We start from the raw sequence: 20244 nt of genomic DNA on the forward strand, positions 1-20244 counted from the left end.
GAAATTATCAATATGTATGTTCCTATTACCATTTTCTTAATTGTTTTGCATTTGTTATTGTAGGTCTTTTCTTTCTCTTGTGTTTCCTGCCTAGAGAAGTTCCTTTAGCATTTGTTTTAAATCTGGTTTGGCGGTGCTGATTTCTCTTAATTTTTGCTTGCCTTTAACGTTTTAAATTTCTCCATCAAATCTGAATCAGATCCTTGCTGGGTCCAGTAATCTTGGTTGTAGGTTGTTCCCTTTCATCACTTTAAATATGTCCTGCCACTACCTTCTGGATTGCAGAGTTTCTGCTGAAAGATCAGCTGTTAACCTTATGGGGATTCCCTTGTGTGTTATTTGTTGTTTTCCCTTTGCTGTTTTTAATATGTTTTCTTTGTATTTAATTTTTGATTAAATACATATTTATTAAATATGTGTCTTGGCGTGTTTCTCCTTGGATTTATCCTGTATGGGGCTCTCTGTGCTTCCTGGACTTGATTAACTCTTTCCTTTCCCATATTAGGGAAGTTTTCAACTATAATCTCCTCAAATATTTTGTCAGTCCCTTTTTCTCTTCTTCTTCTGGAACCCCTATAATTCGAATGTTGTTGCGTTTAATGTTGTCCCAGAGGTCTCTGAGACTGTTCTCAATTCTTTTCATTCTTTTTTCTTTATTCTGCTCTGCAGTAGTTCTGCTCTGCACTGTTTTATCTTCCAGGTCACTTATCCGTTCTTCTGCCTCATTTATTCTGCTATTGATCCCATCTAGAGTATTTTTCATTTCATTTATTGTGTTGTTCATCATTGCTTGTTTCCTCTTTAGTTCTTCTAGGTCCTTGTTAAATGTTTCTTATACTTTCTCTATTCTATTTCCAAGATTTTGGATCATTTTTACTATCATTATTCTGAATTCTTTTTCAGGTAGACTGCCTATTTCCTCTTCATTTGTTAGGTCTGGTGGGTTTTTGCCTTGCTCTTTCATCTGCTGTGTGTTTTTCTGTCTTCTCATTTTGCTTATCTTACTGTGTTTGGGGTCTCCATTTTGCAGGCAGCTGGTTCGTAGATCCCGTTGTTTTTGGTGTCTGTCCCCAGTTGCTAAAGTTGGTTCAGTGGGTTGTGTAGCCTTCCTGGTGGAGGGGACTAGTGCCTGTGTTCTGGTGGATGAGGCTGGATCTTGTCTTTCTGGTGGGCAGGTGTACGTCTGGTGGTGTGTTTTGGGGTGTCTGTGGCCTAATTATGATTTTAGGCAGCCTCTCTGCTTACGGGTGGGGTTGTGTTCCTGTTTTGCTAGTTGTTTGGCGTAGGTTGTCCAGCACTGTAGCTTGCTGGTCGTTGAGTGAAGCTGGGTGCTGGTGTTAAGATGGAGGTCTCTGGGAGATTTTCACCGTTTGATATTACGTGGAGCTGGGAGGTCTCTTGTGGACCAGTGTCCTGAAGTTGGTTCTCCCCCCTCAGAGGCACAGCACTGACTCCTGGATGGAGCACCAAGAGCCTTTTATCCACTCGGCTTGTATCCAGAAGAAAGCACAGAGAGACCACTGGGAAAGACGCTTGGCTGCAGAAACCAGGCTGCCTAACCTGGCCGAACAAACCTGGAGCCAGGCCGAGTTTCACTTGCTCACAGGGTGCCTCGTGCAGAGGCCTTGCACAGCCCTTCAGCACAGATTCCCTGTATGCTATAATTTATAAACCACTCTGTCAACCTACGACAGTATTTTTCAAAAGCATTTTTGTTATTTTGAATCCCTGTGTGGACATATTGAAAACAGCACTCCAATGATTGTTGTAAAGCAAAGGATGCAACCTTTCACGCCACCGTAGTCTCGAAGCTCCCACCCCTGCTCCTCAGGCCGAGTCCCCATGGGAACCCTCCTTATTAATTTTCTGTCTGGATGATCTGTCCATTGGTGTAAGTGGGTTGTTAAAGTCTCCAACTATTAATGTGTTACTGTCGATTTCCCCTTTTATGGTTGTTAGCATTTGCCTTATGTACTGAGGTCCTCCTATGTTGGGTGCATAAGTATTTACAATTTTTATATATTCTTTTTGGATTGATCCTCTGACCATTATGTAGTGTCCTTCCTTGTCTCTTGTAACAGTCTTCATTTTAAAATCTATTTTGTCTGATATGAGTATTGCTACTCCAGCTTTCTTTTGATTTCCATTTGCATGGAATATCTTTTTCCCTCCCTTTAGTTTCAGTCTGTATGTGTCCCTAGGTCTGAAGTGGGTGTCTTGTAGACAGCATACATACGGGTCTTGTTTTTGTATCCATTCAGCCCGTCTGTGTCTTTTGGTTGGAGCATTTAATCCATTTACATTTAAGGTAATTATCAATATGTATATTCTTATTACCATTTTCTTAATTGTTTTGGGTTTGTTTTTATAGGTCTTTTTTCTTCTCGTGTTTCACACCTAGGGAAGTTCCTTTAGCATTTGTTGTAAAGTTGGTTTGGTGGTGCTGAATTCTGTTAGCTTTTGTTTGTCTGTAAAGGTATTAATTTTTCCGTTGAATCTGAATAAGATCCTTGCTGGGTAGACTAATCTTGTTTGTTGAAATTGTGCCTTTCTAGAAATTAGGAGTCCTTTTTGTTTGGTTCCTGTATCATTTTCACATGATTTCATTAGATCTTGATTTCACTGCTCTTTGATATATTTTCAGCTCATCGTGTATACTCCCTGCTCCAGCCCTGGAATCAGTTTTTTTGCAAGGAATTGTGTATTCTTTCAGTAGGGATTGGTACTTAGAAAACAAGATGTGAATTCTCAGAGGATTTTTTTTTTTAGTCCTGCTGCCTGACCTTTTGTTATGCCATTTTCCTCACTATTTTGAACATATTTGAATGACTCCATCAACATTGCATTGAAAATTTGCTGAGCATGACCATTATTTGTTTATGTACTCATTCATTCAGCAAAAATGTATGGAGCACTTACAACCAGGTATATGGTCTTATGTTCAGTGCAGGAGATGTGAAGGTAAACCTGACTGGTTTCCAGTCCTTGGTGAAGATTCATTATTGTGGGGATATGAGTAAATAAACAGGCAATGTCTAAAGACTGTGATCAGTACTATGGTGGACATAGGCAAGTGGGATTGACAGTCTGTGGGAGCACAGATTGGGCACCTGAAAATGCTTTGGAATGGGGAGATAATGGTTGATATTGGATGAGTAGAAGTATGAAGATGAAAGAGCCATGAAGGGTGTTCCAGTCAGAGGAAGCTGGAAGAGGCAGTGGGATCTTGATGTATTCAAGGAGAGGTATGTATGTAGTTAGTTATAAGCGGAACATAAATTTTATGTAGGGGAGGAGAGACAAAACTGGAAACATGAATGGGGGCCAGGACATTGAGAGCCCCAGAGGTCAGGTCAGAGAACTGGGATTTCACTCTGAAGGGTATGAGGGAGAAGTAATGCAGTTGTCTTAAGCAGATGAGATATATAATCACCCCTGTGATGTACTGATGATGCATTGGGTGGTAGATGGGAGTGGGGCAGTATGAGAATGGTAAGAAGGAGAGAAGTGTAACTGTCAGGAGAGAGATAATGTCATGTTACAGTGCACTTTAGATGTGTGTGTGATACGTGGGAGAATTGTGTGTGTGTGTGTTACAATAGGTTATAATATACACACTATAGGTTATATATACACACAATAGGTTATATATGTTATATATACAGTTGTATACAACAGATTATGTATAAAACACATAATATATAATGTATATACATATACATAACTTTCCCACACACCACACACATGTATAGAATAATATGTAATATATACACAATAGATCTGTGCATACACATGGATGTAGTGTTGTATGTCTGTAATTCTGTTTGCTCATGTATATCCAGGGGCCATCTCATTGCCACAGGTCTAAAATAGAGAATATTTCAGTGGAGAAACATCCCCCAAGGAAAGCTGAAGAGTGGGAAAGGGCTAACAAAGACTGTCTCCTTGACCAAACTTTAGTCATGTTCCTTTGAGCCCTCTTTTCAACTAAACCTCATCCTTGGGCATTGTCTTTGGCCTGCTTAGTTTTAGAAAGGATCCTGCTAATTCAATTTAGCCAGAATCCCCCAACCCTTGCTTGATATTTTAACACTCTGGTCTGCCTTCAGTGAGAATCCCAAGTTAGTTTAGCAACTATCACCTTCGTCTTGATGTTTCCTTTTAGTAATTTTCTATAGCTTCTTGGCTATAGATCCCCAGCTGTCTTTACTCAGAGTTGAGTCCAATCTCTCTCCCCTATAGCAATAGTCTTGACACCTATCACAATAGTCCTCAATAAAGTCTTTCTTACCATTTTAACAAGTGTCAGAATAATTTTTTCTTTAACAGGCCACACCAAAACTTTTGCCTATTGTGCTCTTCCTCGTCAAAGCTCCACCAGTTGGCACCGAGGCCCAGTTGTGTATCCTTGAGTAATCTGAGAATTCCTCTTCCTCCTCTCCTTCCTGGGATTTAAGGGTATGAGGTGATTTTTTTTTTTCAGCTTCTCCCAGAGGTTAGAATGTAGCTTTAACAGTTATCTCTGGGAGGGTGGAATGATGATTGAAGATGCTTATCTCCTTTTATGTGTTTCTCTGTGCCAGGCACTGTTGTACACTAATGAACATGTATTGCACTTCTTTTTTAAAACTACTATCTTAAACTTTTAAAAATATAAAATGTGAAATTTATCTACATGGATATATAACATGTGGATTTGAGAGGGTTCTGTTAGGTTAAGGATTTAGGGGAAACCAGAGCAGTGAGCGTGTATGGATCAGTGCATTGATGAAGGCTAAAATACAGCAGGCCAGTAGTGTAATTGGCGAAAGTGTTGATGAAGTGAATGTAGACTACTGTGTCAAGACTCTTGTCTATGAAAAGTAGAATAGATAACAAATGGTATGTGTATATTTTTAGGATGAGAGATCTGAGCGTGTTTATGTGTTCTGCAGAGGAGGAGCTAATAAAAACAGAGGTTATTGAAAATACAGGAGAGAAATGGGGTAACTGGAGAAGCAAATGTGAAAAAGCTGTGGTATCGAGAACACGTGGAAGGACTGGCCATGAACAAGAGAAAGGGTATCACTTCTGATATCGCAGTTAAAGAGGGTCAGAAAGGCTTGTTTGTGAGGTTTTGGAAAGGCAAGAGATTGAGGGAGTTTCTTTCTTGCCCCAATATATTCTCTCTGAATAAGGCAGTAAGGGCATTCTGGAGTGTGAGAGGGGATGACCAGGAGCCAGAGGAAAGAGGAAGAAGGTTGCACCCTTCTTTGGTTAATGAGAGAAGATTGATGGGCAGTAATGAACACCTCTGTGAGCTGGAAATAAAATGTTTTTAGTCTTATCCTTTTTTCCAGATGTGTTCGGCTGCCAAAAAGTGGGAGCTAGGAAGGCAAGCATTGGGTTTGATTTTAGACCTGTGAATGTGTGATGATGATTTTGGGTGGTGGGAGGTTTGAGGGGCTAAGTAGATTATTGAGGTTACTGATGAGATTAGTTCAGGTTATAGACCATGGGATTTAGTCTCATCAGGAAAAAGTGTGTTCTCAGGAGGATTCTGTAGAACCAGAGAAGGAGAAGCTGTGTGAATATGTGGGTGGGTGTCAGTGAAGCTGTGTGGAGGTTTCAAAGCTCAAAGAGTGGATGTTAGATAGAGGTGGAATGGCAGACAAGAAATCATGGTCAGAGTAGGATATAGGAGCTTAAGATTTCAGAGGGAAAGTAGTTCTGGATGATGAGAAGTTTCCGTGGGTGGGTGAGTTGGAGTAGAAGGAGGTCAAGGAACTGTGAAGCTGGGGTGATGGACAAGTTAGCCATGGATCATCAAAGATAGTAGGAAAGGTTTAGCGTGTAAGAGTAGAGAGGAAGGTGAGAAAGATGCTCTTTTGTGGAAGAAGGGGTGAGTGTAGCTAAGAGGCACATGGCATGACAAAGGAGTGGGGATTTTTACAGAAGGGAGGAAGAGTTAGGGAATGGAAGCAGCAATGGCCAGCGTGAGTAGTTGCCCTTAACCAGCTTTGCAGCAGATCCCTTGGATAGTCCTGGCTTTGTTTCAACTTTGTCGTTACTTCACAAACCTTATTTTATTTTTGCCAATAACCAGGGCCAAGAAAGGACTGGCGGTAAAATCTTGAATGTAAGGGGAGCTAAGATAGCATTCTATTCACTGCTTCCTGTACCTGGAGGGACTTGAACAACTGCCCTTAGCAACTTTAAGGGAAATGGCACTGCTGGTAGGACCCTGGCCTGCCCAGGCTTCCCTTTCCAAAAATCCTATCGTAAATGAATGTGGATAACCAGTCCTCATAGCTTTTACAGAGGGGTGGATGCTTTTTATGTCATTCCTTATCTCAGAAAGGTTGAGAACACGTGCACTTAGGGGATGCTTTAAGGGCGTTCCATAGGGAGGCCCGAATTCTTTCTTTTTTCTTTTTTAATGTTTTTTGAATTGTGCAATATAACAAAAATACCAAAAGTTGCATAAAATGTAAATGTACACTAAAATGAATAATTATAAAGTAAACACCCGTAAAAGAACCTTCCAGGGCCAAATATAGAACATTGCAAGTTCTCCAGAAGCCTCGTCTTATCCCTGTTTCTCTCCCAGAGGTAACCATTTATCCTGACTTGCCTTTTATGATAATCATTTCTTTGCCTATGTATACAGATACATGTGGACACACACATCTGTCTATACATTCTACTGTTTATGGACATTTGGATTGCTTTCAGTTTTGGGGTATTGTGAACGGTACTGCTGTTCTTATATATGTCTCCTGTTCCACATATGCTTGAGTTTCTCTAAGATATATATCTGGGAGAGGGATTATCTGGTATTAGTTTATGCATATTTTCAGCTTTACTAGATAGTGGAAAATTGATTTTCAAAAGGATTGCATCAATTTTAACTCCCACTAAAAGTATATGAGGATACATACCTTGGTTCTTTTCTCCCCCAGTCTTGAGGCCAGAAAACTATGGCTCAGAGATGATCAGGGGTAGCCAGGACTTGTAATTTGCTGTGGATATGGGGGCGGGTCTTGGTTACTATTTCACATTTCTCCTGGAACAATTGCCCTTAGCTGCTTCAGTAGGAGAACCTTGGTTTGGTCCTATCTTTTCCAGAGTTTCTAGGCCCAAGAATTGGGCCCTAGAATTGAGTGTGGTTGCTCAGCCTCTGAGGCCATTTGAGAATGAAGACAGCTGGGTTAGCATCCTACAATGCTCCTCTTTCTTGGATGGTCCAAACAATTGATCTTAGCAATTAGCCAGAGGTTCTGTGGGTGGGCTCTGACTCAGTTAACTCTTCCTCAAACTCAAGGGTCAAGAACCAGAACCAGGAAGTGATCAGAGATAATTAGCGTCTATGGCTAGCAGAATATGAAGACTGGGGTAGTGGCTTAGATGACCCTGTGTCTTTGGAGGATCCTTGAACAGCCATCTTTAGCCATCTCCAAGGAGGGAGCTGGCTTGTTCCTTTCTTTTACACAGTCTGTCCCTTAGGGAGTCTTTTCCTTAGGGAGGGCCCTGGCTTGTTTGTTTCTCACCCAAAATCTCAAAGATTGAGAACCTTGGTTGGTTTATTTCTGTGGCCAGTTAGAAGTGAAGATGGCTGGGTAAGCATTTGGAGTGCCTCCTACAGTCTCATCTTATGTTTGTTTGTTTATGGCACACCTTTAATTACCTGAATTTTGTAGAAATACAGTTGAAGTGATCAAAAATTGCATATGAGTTTATCAACTTTTAGAAAATTGACAAAATGTTTTATATGAAGGTGTGAAATATTATACATATGTATTATTTTTTAATTTTAAAACTAGTAATGGAATAATAAATAATTCCAAACCTTAATTAAAATTAGTATTTAATGTACTTCTTGGACCTGATTTACTTCACTAATATTAGAGCATATTTAAAATTAGGAGATGCTTATTTCGTATTTTAGTTCTCTGTTTCTTTACTTTTTACTATTGTTATTATTTTTGCTTTCTCTATGCATGTTGAGAATTTGAATTTTCAAGATATTGAAAACAGTGGCATATTTATTGTGGTTCTCCACTTGATGTCCTTTCATCCTTTGGCTTCTATTTGTGTCAATCTGTTTAATACTCTTGGCTGCATTTCCATACATACTCACAAGGCAGAGTTATTCTAGAAAACATCATCCTTCTTTACTACCAGTTGAACACTACAGTGTAGTCCTACAATACAGTTAGTATAGGACCCAGTTATCTTTTACAACACGTTGGGCTCTGCTCTGTATCACAGGGCAAGCCACCTGAGGATGTCCATCTGATAGATACTTCTTGAGTAGCATGTTATGCAGAGGTTTCACATAACAGTGTGTGTGGTTTACCAGTTGGGAATTTTGGGACCAGGGATGTGGGAGAACCAGCAGGCTCAGGAGAGAACTATTTCATTTATGGCTAGAAGGTGAAGGGGGTGTTCTATACATCACTGAAGGGTGTGGTAAGCTTATTTTTCAAGGAGGGGGATCCTGGAGGTCACAAAGGAAAGATTCTAGGTGGGAAGGAGAATAGTGAACTGATAGCTTCAAGAGGCAATGAGCGTGGCTTGCTACTTTTCATTCCCTCTATTTTCTTGATTATCAGAAAAATATTTTCCCAAGACCCTCGTAGACAGGAAGTATGAGTGAAGAAAGAGGGAAGTTACAGAAGGTGAGAGAGGAAAACATACATAGTCTGAGAATGTCAGAAGTGGTAGGATACCTGTGGGGAAGATAGATTGATTTCAAACCTTAGAAAAGTTAGCTAGACCATTAATTAATTAATCAATCAAGAAAATAAGTAAAAAATGTAGTGATATAGACTCTGCTGAATAATGAGGACATGTTGTTGAATTAGATATATTTTCTACTGAGTCTGGTGGGTGAGATAGACACAGACATTACAACAGGGAGTATTATGACAGAGAGACCAGGGTGTGGTGCTTTCAGTAGAAATATGGAGGAGGATATCTCTAACCCCGGGGCTCAGAGAAGGCCTCCTGGAAGGCACCATGGTAAGAACTTAATTTTCCATAGAAGTAGCAGTTAATCTGGCAGTGGCTGAGAATCCTCTGAGTGTGGGGACCAGAGAGCAGGTGGTCATTTAGACCATGTACGGTAGCTACCTGGGTATGTCATCTAGCCTTGAGCTTGGGAAGTACCCGAAGAAATGAGCAGTTGAGAGGCCATTCTGGTCTAGAAGAGCTAGGGAAAGGGGACAAATAGAAATAGTTTCATAAATGGTTCAGTTTATGCTATAATATTGATCACCTTAGCCTTCATGGAAGAGCAGCTACTTCCATTTCCCCATGAAATTATCAGTTTCTCTTTATGACATGTTTTTTGCATCTTGTTTAGGGAATTCTTTCTCACCTTGATTTCATAAAGGTGTTTTACGGTATCTTCCTGTAAAATTTTTATAATTTTCTTTTCACAATTAGGTTTATGATTCACTTGGAATTTATTTTTATGTACTATATGATGTAGAGATCTTTTTTTTTTTCTGAATGATTAATTGGTGGTTCAAGGACTATTTACTGAGTTGTCTGTTCTTTCTCCACAGATTTATAATGCTGTCTCTATAATATACCAAGTTGTAATGTATGTATATATCTGTTTCTAGGCTTTCTGTTCTCTTCCACTGGTCTATTTGTCTATTTCTATACTAGTATTACACTGTTAATTACTATAGTTTTGTAATGCATCTTAATATTTGGTAGGGAAAGACCCCTTCCTTAACTCTTCCTCAAAAGTATATTCTTTGCCTTTTACTTTTCCATATGAATTTTGAGATAAGCTTAATATGGTCTCTAAGAAACTGAAATTTTGATTAGAACTGCATTTTAGTTATAGATTATAGATACAGAAATGGCATCTTTACAACAATGAACGTGGTTTATCTCTCCTTTTATCTAGATATTTTTAACGTCTTTGAAAAAAGTTTATTATAATTTTCTCTGCAAGGGTCTCATGCATATCTTGTTAGGTATATTTCTGTGTACTGATAGTTTTTATGCTCTCGCTAATATTTTTAAATTACATTTTGTAATTCATTGTGACTGATATATGGGAATGCTTGTTTCTGGTGTATAGTTTCTAGATCCATTCACCTTACTAACCTCTTTCTCTAGATCCAATTGTTTGTTTGTAGATTTTATTGAGTTTTTATATAACATTTATGTAAGTCATACTTAAAAGTACGTGAATTATACCTGTACAGCTCAGTGAATTATCACAAAGTGGTTTTGGTTTGTTAATGTAATTTGTGAATAACTGTAATTATTTTTCCCTTTCAGTCCTTATACCTCTGTAAGTTGATATCATTGTGTATAAAGTAAAGTAGAATTCTTTTCTGAAACAAGTTCACTTGAGCATCTCTGAGGCCTCATGCTCTAATGAGCTGTGTTTGACGTGTAAATACTTTAGAAGTCATCAAAGAAAGGAAATTACCTTTATTTGGAAATTTTAACAGTACTTAATAAAAGAGCCTACAAGGTGGTAGTATTTCAGTTAATTGACTACTGTCCAGGATTTGGTCTTTAGCATTTGTGAAATGCTAAAATGAAACTTGGTGATAAACAAGTACAAATTAATTTACTGAGACTAAGATTCAGAGAGAAAAGCACACACGTCTCACACTAATATTTTCTTGTGGCGAGAACACTCAGGTCCTCTCTCTAGCATATGTCATTTGGGGTACTTGGGAAGTCAAACTAAGAAAAGAACATGTTGCTTACTGTGAGATCATCGAGTTAAAGCAAAAAGGTAGAGTATCTCACAAACATGGAGTCTTTTGTGCAACTGTGGATTGTTTGAGGAATACATTTAGATGTTCTACCCTGTCTTCATCACACCCCAAGCAGTTTGAGAGGCAGCAAGATGTAGTGAAATAATACTGGACTTTGTAGTCAGTAGACAGGGATTTAAATCCTAGCTTATAGTGTACTGACGTTAGGGGTTTCATTTTTCTCACTGGTGAAATAGAAATCATGACACTGTTCATTTAAAAGAAATATATCCTCTCAAAATATTTGTTACATAGTAAATCCAGCAGAATCATGGATTTATATTTGTTTATCCATGCCTATGGGTAGAGAGGAAAGTGCCAATGATCTTTTCCTAATTTGTCAGAATGGTCTTAGAAGTATTAATCTGTTTTTAAATATAGAGATGGCAATTTCAGCTTTATCACCAGATGTATTAGTTTCCTATTGCTGCTGTAATAAATTATGGCAAACATAGATAATAAACACAGATTTATTATCTTGTAGTTCTGGAGGTCAGCAGTCCTAAAATCAAGGTGTTGGCAGGGCCGAGCTCCCTCCAGAGGCTCTAGGGGAAATCGGTTTCCTTGCTTTTTCCGGCTTCTTAAAGGCTGCCGGCGTTCCCTTGGTTCATGGCCGTTTTCCCTATCTTCAGATCTACCAGTATATCGTCTTCAACTCTCTGACTCTGACCTTCTACTTTCATGATCATATCTCCTTCTCTGACTCTCATCCTCCTGCTTCCTTCTTATAGACTCTTGTAATTACATTGAGCCCACCAGTATAATTCAGGATAATCTCTCCATCTCAAGATCCTTAATCACACATGCAAAGTCCCATTTGCCATGTAAGGTGACATACTCACAGGATCAGGATGTGGCCATCTTGGGAAAGCCATTATTCTGTCTACCACACCAGGTTAATGAATTACCAAATAAGATACTTAATTAGAATTACGCATTTCTTTTGTGGGTTATTTTCATAGAAAAAAGCATCAATTTCTAAAGTTGCAAGAGTCTTATAAAATGCCTTTCTTTAAATAATACTTCTAAGGAAAGATATGTATTAACAGAGAATAGAATTAGTTGGTAACAGTTATGAATATTCATGTCTCCATATTGTAAAAGAGAACAAGATTGACATTCTCATTAAAATTCTCAATTTAACATCTTTCAAATTTAGATTATTTGAAATAATTGTGAAGCAAAATGGTTTCCACCCCTTCAAGGCTGTAGGGAGAGAGTACAGAGCCCACATTTCTTTTTGAGTTTCCTTTTGTTGATTGTGAACATTTGCATTTGTAAAGTTAGGCTCTGGAATTTCACTAGCTACTTTTAAAGAAAAAGCAGGTCTGGAGCCCAATTTTGCTTGTAGAAATGGAGAAAGGGCTGAAAAGGATTTTCTGTGTTATCAGTGAAATTATATATTTTGTGCCTTGTAAAGTAGTTGTTAAGATTCAGCGTGATCACTTTTACGAAGTCCTGACACCTGCTTCAGTGAGTGAGAGCAGTTTGAGTCTCTTACACTCTTCTGTACTTTCCATCTTTTGTCTCTTATAAATTTCCTGACTTGTCTTAAATTTTCATAAATTATTTTCCTAATCTCCTGATTAAAGCTATATCTTGAGTTTTTCATTTGGGGTATTGTATTTTTTTTAAGTTGATTAGGTTTACTTGTGATATACCACTTGTTACAGTTTTCTGTTGCTTGGAAATATCTTTAAGTTTGTTACTTATTTCTTTATCCATGGTAAAATACTGATTTTATGGTTTGTGTTTGCTAATCCCAGTGTTTGAAGTCTTTTCTGTTATCAGCTGACCCTGCTGAATTGCTTCTTTGTCTAATTCAAGGTTCAAGGATCCCAGGGCAAGTCCTGTGGTTCAACCTGAGCTACAAAATGACCTGCTTCCTACCCCGAGATGGTAGTCTTTGGGGTCCCAGCTTATTGTAGGGAGGGTCTCCTGATAGTTTTCCTACTCTGTGTAGTTCTGGGCTTTATCTGGTTTCCTTTGCCTTTCAAGGCAACTGAAATATAGAAAGTTAAATTTTGGGGAGATTGCCTCTCTGCTTATATTTACTTCTCTAGGTTCCCCTTTTCCCATGGTGTTGCTCTGATATTTCCATATTTTTATTGCCCTGTCTTTTTATTGTTTTCAAGTAGTTGTTACTTATTTCTCACCAAGATTTTTTTTAGTTGTTTTATCATGAGGGTTTGTCCAAACAAGCTGTGGGGGCAGAACTAGCAAATTTTCCTAGAACTCTTCCATTTTCTTTTGAGATTAGGTTTAGACTCAGAACGTCTCATTACCTTTTGGGTTTTTATTTGCTTTATTTTATAGAGGAAATATCTGTTGGCTGAGGAAATATGTACAACCTAAAAGTAGGGAGTTAAGTTTGATTCGGGGACCTTACTGAGGGAGGAGACAGGGTATATAGGAGTTCTTTGCTGGAAAAAAATGTAGTCGAACATCAAAATATTACTGCTAATCACAAAAATAGACATCTCAAGTTAACGATTTTAGTACTTTTCTATGTATGGGAAGATGCAAGAGTCCAGGCTCAAATTATTCCTTAGACACGCATCTTATAACTGTCTAGGGCCAGTATCCCCAGCACAGAATGCTTCCTGTTTTTCTCCATTGTGAATTCCTTTCAGGGCGCACCATGCGGGAGGGGTGGGGGGTGGCTGCAGTGGCTGCTGACTTGATGGCTGGCAACATTTGTTGTTTACTGGAATGGCAAGCAACACTCCCTTTGCACATCCAGTGCTCAGAAAAGTAAGGATATTTGCCCAAGGTCCAATAGCAAGTAAGAAGTAACATTGGGATTTTAGCCTTGCTCTCTTCAACCCCGAAGCCTATGTGCTTAACCAATTCAGTGCACTGTAACCTTTGGATTCCAGTGTTTTCTGTTCCTGGATTATGGAACAAATCCATGGAGAGTAAATGACTTGTGTTTTTCTTATCAGGTTTTCATCCCTCAAGGTCAGCGCCCTCTCCGTGGCTCTTGGGAACACAAGCATTTCTATGCCTCTTTCACAAGACCTTTGCCTGGTTCTAAAACATCTAATAAGTAAGAAACCCCCTTCTATCACCCCCCCTATACCCTTCAGAACTGAATTTGACATGCAGTACCCCACCTCTAACCACAAACTTTTATTTCCTTTTCAACTGCAGGATTTTCCACATCAAAAGACCAAAATAAATTCCTATCTGAATTTGGAAAGAGCTAAGGACAAAAGAACCCAGAAAGAAATCCTCTTAGGTGAGCAAAGGAAGGAAAATGAGGTAGGGAGGGACTTGTGAACTTACAGCTTTATTAGGTAGTGTTAGGATAGTTTTGGAATTTTGGTTGGTGAATGCCCACGAGGCCCCTTGGCATGGTAGAAAACACAGGAGCTTAAGAGCCAGGCATACTTGAATTGGCTGTCAGTTCCCCTACTTACTAATTCTAAAATATTGAGTAACTCAGTTTCCCTCTCTGACCATCAGTTTCTTCATCTATACATTTGTAATAATAATACCTATCTCTCAAGGTTTCCATGTGAAATATAGTATTTCAGTGAGTGTTTGTGCTTGGTATATGCTTACTAAATAGTTGTAGTAGTTGTTGTCTTTATTGTTGCAACTGTAGGGGTGGGAAAATTTTCCCTTCTTCCTTTATAGGTCCCTTGACTGGTCTAATAATTAAACTGACATAAGACAGATTAACAGGATAAAAACAAATTTAATTTTGTATGTACAGGAGTCCCACAAAAATGTGAGACTCAAGTGATCAGAACAGAGAGCTGTTATACCTTGTAGATTAAAAAAACAATGTATTGGGCTTCCCTGGTGGCGCAGTGGTTGAGAGTCTGCCTGCTGATGCAGGGGACACGGATTCGTGCCCCGGTCCGGGAAGATCCCACATGCCGCGGAGTGGCTAGGCCCGTGAGCCATGGCCGCTGAGCCTGCGCGTCTGGAGCCTATGCTCCGCAATGGGAGAGACCACAACAGTGAGAGGCCCGCATACCGAAAAAAAAAAAAAACAATGTATTTATGAAGAATCGACAAGGCAAAGGGGTTTGGCCTAGAAATAGTAAATAGTAAAGAATTAACAAGGTTTGTTTGTACAGCCTTCTCGGGCCCTAAATTCCCTGTCTCTGGTGATAAGGATGCCTTCTACCCTTCTGGTACAGGGAGGATATCTTTCTCTTGAGAAAGTTTTCTCCTGCTTTCAAGGGGACAAAGGAGGGTCAGAGTATTGTTCTTGCACCAGCTGGTTCTCAAGTACCTTTAATTCAAAATAATCAATATGCCAACATGGCATATTTTGGGGTTACATATTCTAAACCCCTGTACCCCTCTCAAACTCTCCATCTGGTGGGTACTGTAAAATCAGGCAAAAGAGAATCTTTCTTTTCCTGTTTTCTTTTTGGTTACCTTTTTGTTAGCATGCCCAGTTACTTCTCCCTTCTCTATTGCTTCCCCTTCTTCAGTGCCCTGAGAATGAATCTCTTGCCGTCTCCCTTCTTCCAAATCCTTGCTTTTCTCTCTTAGTTCTACACATTCAACACCTCCTTTGTTCAGGTCATCTTCCCATTGCCACTCAGTTGAATCTCTTTCGTTGTCTCTGCCATTAGCCTCCAAACAAACTAGTCATCCTCACATCACTTTGCTTCTCCAAGTCCCTCTCTCCCTGAGTTGGGAGGCCACCTAAAAGTGAGACAAAGCCATGAAGTCCCTAGACCTTAGTTTTCTGACTAATTTTCTTTCTACCTCATTTTGGCAGCTTCATTTCATCAAGTAAAAGTTATATGTGTTTTTTCTATCTATTCTGTGTTTGCTTATGGATATCTTTATCTTTTTTTTTTTTACATACTTTGTATTATAAAGGTAGACACATGCTCATCGTGAGGATTTTGGAGAACAACAAAACTTTGTAAGGAAGGAAATAAAAATTGTCCATTTCATTACCCAGATATAAATCCTATTAACTAATTGATATATTTCCTTTCAGTATATACAATTTTGTATCCTGCTGTGTTAGTTTCCTAGGACTGCCATAACAAAGTACCACAGGCTGGGTACCTTAAACGGCAGAAATTTATTTCCTCAGAATTCTGAGGCATAGAAGTCTAAGATCAAGGTGTTGACCAGGTTGGTTTCTTCTCAGTCCTCTCTCCTTGGCTCGTAGATGGCTATCTTTTCCTCCCTGTGTCTTTACATGGTCTTCCCTCTATGTGTCTCTGTGTTCTAACTTCTTCTTATAAGGACACCAGTCATATTGGATAAAGGCCTACCCTAATGATCTCATCTTAACTAAATTACCTCTTTAAAGGTCCTATATCCAGGTACAGTCACATTCTGAGGTACTGGAGGTTAGGACTTCAACATGTGAATTTTAAAGGGACACAATTCAGCCCATGCTTTCTCCTCTAAAACCTGTTTTCTTTAAAAATTATCTCACATGAGAATCTCCCTTGTCAGTAACAATTTTGGGCAACATTTTTGTTGGCTGCGTAATATCCCATCATAAAAGTATACTGCAATTTATTTAACCATTTCCATGTTTTTGGATATTTTGTGTGTTTCCATTTTTTCACTAATATAAATGCTTCAATGAATCGTTTTGTACATGAATCTTTATTTGCATATCTGACCATTTTGTTCGGTAGATTGTTTAAAGAGTAATTACTGGCTCAAAAGGTACGACTATTCTCTGGCTCATAATTACACACTGGAAAGTTGTTTTCTAGAAGTTTTTATCAGTTTACATTCATACCAGCAAGGACAGCAGTCAAACATGCACTCATATAAACTGCTTGGTGAGAGTGAGAGAGGAACAGTTAATCTCACATGGTTGTTTCAATTTAGTTATTGATGACTGATAAGGTAAAATATTTCATGTATTTATTTTTTATATTTCCTTTTTTGTGACTGGTTTACATATGTTTTTTGCCCATTTATGTTTGAGGATCTATCATTTTAGATGATAAGCTTATGACTAAGACTAGGATCTATTTCAATGAGGGAAATCTCAGAAAAAGCCAAATTCTGAAGAATATTATGGATCCAGAATCCAAGACCAATTGGTCAGAGTCTCTTCTGTGGAGAAGACTTGGCATGTGATGACATACACTGCAAGAAAGCTTTGCAGGGAAGAATCTAACATATTCCTTTCTCCAGGGAAGTCTGTTGTGGGCACAATACTGCCACTTATAAAAATAATCTTACTGGAGAGAAAGGCTGAGAGTGCATTGGCTGAGAAAAGGCTGAGCTAGATGTCTGTTATATGAGGAAAGCCCCTAGGAGAAAGAGCATAGAGATATGGTTCATAGGACTATGACTTTGCACAGTTTTTAGAATGTGTGAGACACTGGGAAATTTTTGATGCACAGAAGCCCTACATGTATGATTAGTGTCTAAAAGTATTTTGTTAGTGTTCAAGGTTGATGCCTCAGAGTACTCTAGTAGAGAGAAATCCTGTGAAGGTAATGAATATAAAGGAATTTTTAGTCATGAGGCCGATCTTAATTTGACATCTGAGGATTCACACCTGAGAACTTATTAATTAATATGGCTGTAAAAATGTGGGAAGGCCTTCAGGCAGAACTCAGTTCTCTTTCAACACCAGAAGTTTCATAGGGTGGGGAAACTTTCCCAATGTGAAAGAAATTGCAGTGAATAATCAAGGTTTTTCCACCATATGAAAATGCATAGTGAAGAGAAACCCTATGAGTGTATTAACTGGGAAAGACTTCAGGACAAGCTCAGACATTTTCTTTTGAAACATGAGAGAGTTCCAAGGTAAGAAAATGGTTGCAATGCCTGTGTGGAAGGCTTTTCAGATCTAGCTCAAATCTTATTAAGCCAAAAAAGAATTCATGGTGCAAAGAAAGCTTATGCATGTAATGAATGTGGGAAGGGTTTTGGTGATATCAGTCCTTATAGAATATCAGAAAATTCATAGTGGAGATGGAAGGAGATCCTTGTTTATCATCTGCAAATTCATAGTGGAGAGAAACTACTAGACTGAATAAGCCTTCAATTAGAGGCTAAGTCTTATCTATCATTAAGTGATTCATAAAGGCAAGACCCTCAATGTATGTAAAAAATATGAGTGGGCTTCCCTGATGCCGCATTAGTTGAGAGTCCGCCTGCCAATGCAGGGGACGCGGGTTCATGCCCCGGTCCGGGAAGATCCCACATGCCGCGGAGCAGCTAGGCCCGTGAGCCATGGCCGCTGGGCCTGCGCGTCCGGAGCCTGTGCTCCGCAACAGGAGAGGCCACAACAGTGAGAGGCCCGCGTACCGCAAAAAAAAAGAAAAAAAAAATGAGTATGCTTTCCTTAGGATTTAGCCTTATTTGGTATCAGTGAGTTCATAGTGCAGTGAATGTAGAAAGGCCTTCAATTTGAAGTGTAATCTTGCTCAGCATTAGACAGTACAGGAATTTGATTAATGTAATGCTGTGGAAAGGTCTTTGTGAGAAAAATCAAATCTTGGTAAAAATGAAAAAAGATTCATAATAAAAGTTAATTAAAATACTTTCCATTTATTGCATATAATTATACACCTACCATGTATACTACTACTATAAGAACTTTACATAGTTTGTTTAATCATTTAATTCTTGGAACAGTCGTATAATATAGGAACTCTCATCCTTGTTTTACATGTGAAGAAACCAAGAAAAAGAGATGGAAGAATTTTCCCAAGGTCACACAGCTATCACTGGAAGAGCCAGGGTTTGAATCCTAGACAGTTTAATTATTCTAGGTTTATACTGGCAATGTGTAAATCTTCAGAGATTTGTTAGCCTTTATTCATCATTAAGTGATTCATTCCAGAAATCACAATTCACTCTTCAGTGCAGTGAGTTTTGGTAGCCTTCAGTCAGTTTTGGAATCTGGTAAATACTGCCAGAAACTCCACATTGAGCTCCAGAAAATTGAGTAAAGGTTATAAAGAGTTTATTGCTTTGAATAGAGATCACCTCCAAACTTGAAAGATTTCATTAATAACTGGATTCTCTTCTTAAATGTTCACCACAACCACTTCTCATGGTGTAGGCTCTGAAATTGGCTAGGTCAGTTTCATCATCACGAAATAAGGGAGAATTGTCCAGTTCTACAAAAGACTGAGTAGGAATGGAGGCCAGACAGATGTGTGTGCTGGAAGCTTCAGGAAAGGTTCCAGATCATTTTAGGAATTATAACCATAAAAGCCAAAATAAACCGAGAAAATCTAGCCGATAAGAAGTGGAGAAACTAGTGTATATGGAATGATTTTCCTCCCGGTATGGGTATAGACATAGGTTGCTTGTCTATCACCCAGTATTCAGAGGAACTACTGCTTGAAATTGCCATAGGAATATTCAGTGCCTTAGCATTGACAGATCGGTATGCCTTCCAGAAACTCAAGGTATAAGAACTCTAATACATTGATTTTTATATCCTCTCACTTTAAGAAGGCAGCATGGCGATTTCCCTGGTGGTCCAGTGGTTAAGACTCTGCGCTTCCACTGCAGGGGGCATGGGTTCAATCCCTGGTTGGGGAAATAAGATCCCACATGCCGTGTGGCACGGCCAAAAGAATAAAAAAAAAAAGAGGCAGCATGGTACAGCAGAAAAGTATTTGTGTTCTAGAATCAGCTATACCTAGGTTTATTTACCAGCTTAACCACCTTCTAGCTGTGTGACCTTGGTTATATTTAATAAATCTCTCTGAGTCTCATGTTGCTCATTTTTTGGGTCAGAATATTAATACCACAACAAGTTGTAAAGATTCAAGGGATTTTAAGGGTTATAAAGTGTCTAGTGTAGTGCCTGGCACATAGTACACACTTAATGAATGTTTGCTATAATTTTTTTAGTTCTTCCAGGGCCTCAACCCTCTATAATACAGAGCTCCCCGACCCCAGTGTTTTACAGCTGTGTTGAGATATTAATCACTTTAGACCATGAGCTTCTGCTAAGTCATATGGTACCTTTGTGTGAATTGGAATATGGTATCTCTTCCTCAAAACATTTTATTACTACCTGCCAGAAAATTGTCATAATAAATGCAAATATCTATGATGTGCACAGTATGAATGATACCCTGCAGAATCATGTGATGCACAGCTTGCACAATCTGCAAATGGTAGGCTAAATAGTGGACCTCCAAAGATGTCTGTCTTAATTTCCAGAACCTGAATATGAACCTAATATGTTACTTGAAATGGTAAAAGGTTAAGGATTTTAAGATATGGAGATTGTCCTAGATGATTAGGGTGGGCTCAGTATAATCACAAGGCTCTTTATAAGAGATAGGCAAGATGGTCAGAGTTATAGAGAGAAGATATGTGGGCAGAAGCAGGGGTCAGAGAGGAAAGAAGATGCTAAGCTGATGACTTTGATGATGAAGAAAGGGACCATAAGCCAAAAAATGTAGACTCTCTAGAAACTAGAAAAAGCAAGGAAATGATTCTCCCCTAGAGCTTCCAGAACAAATGCAACCTTGTGAACCCA

The 20244-nt window shown here is 38.9% G+C and overlaps 1 protein-coding gene across 3 annotated transcripts in view; it reads left to right on the forward strand.

Annotated features, from left to right (window-relative positions):
- The window catches only part of MAGED1 (MAGE family member D1), an 81634-nt gene that overhangs the window by 28968 nt on the left and 32422 nt on the right, over positions 1–20244 (forward strand). The window contains exons 2-3 of one of the 3 annotated variants that reach the window (XM_032620082.1): positions 13721–13824; positions 13929–14016. The exons of 1 other annotated variant lie outside the window; for it this stretch is intronic. Coding sequence is in view for 1 of the 2 variants with exons in the window: in XM_032620079.1 (XP_032475970.1) it covers positions 13779–13824 (46 nt within the window). In the remaining variant the exon portion in view is untranslated. The remainder of the gene's footprint in view (positions 1–13720; positions 13825–13928; positions 14017–20244) is intronic. One more of the 3 variants, XM_032620079.1, reaches the window with a different exon arrangement.

Source organism: Phocoena sinus, chromosome X (genome assembly GCF_008692025.1).
Source record: "Phocoena sinus isolate mPhoSin1 chromosome X, mPhoSin1.pri, whole genome shotgun sequence".
NCBI lineage: Eukaryota > Metazoa > Chordata > Mammalia > Artiodactyla > Phocoenidae > Phocoena > Phocoena sinus.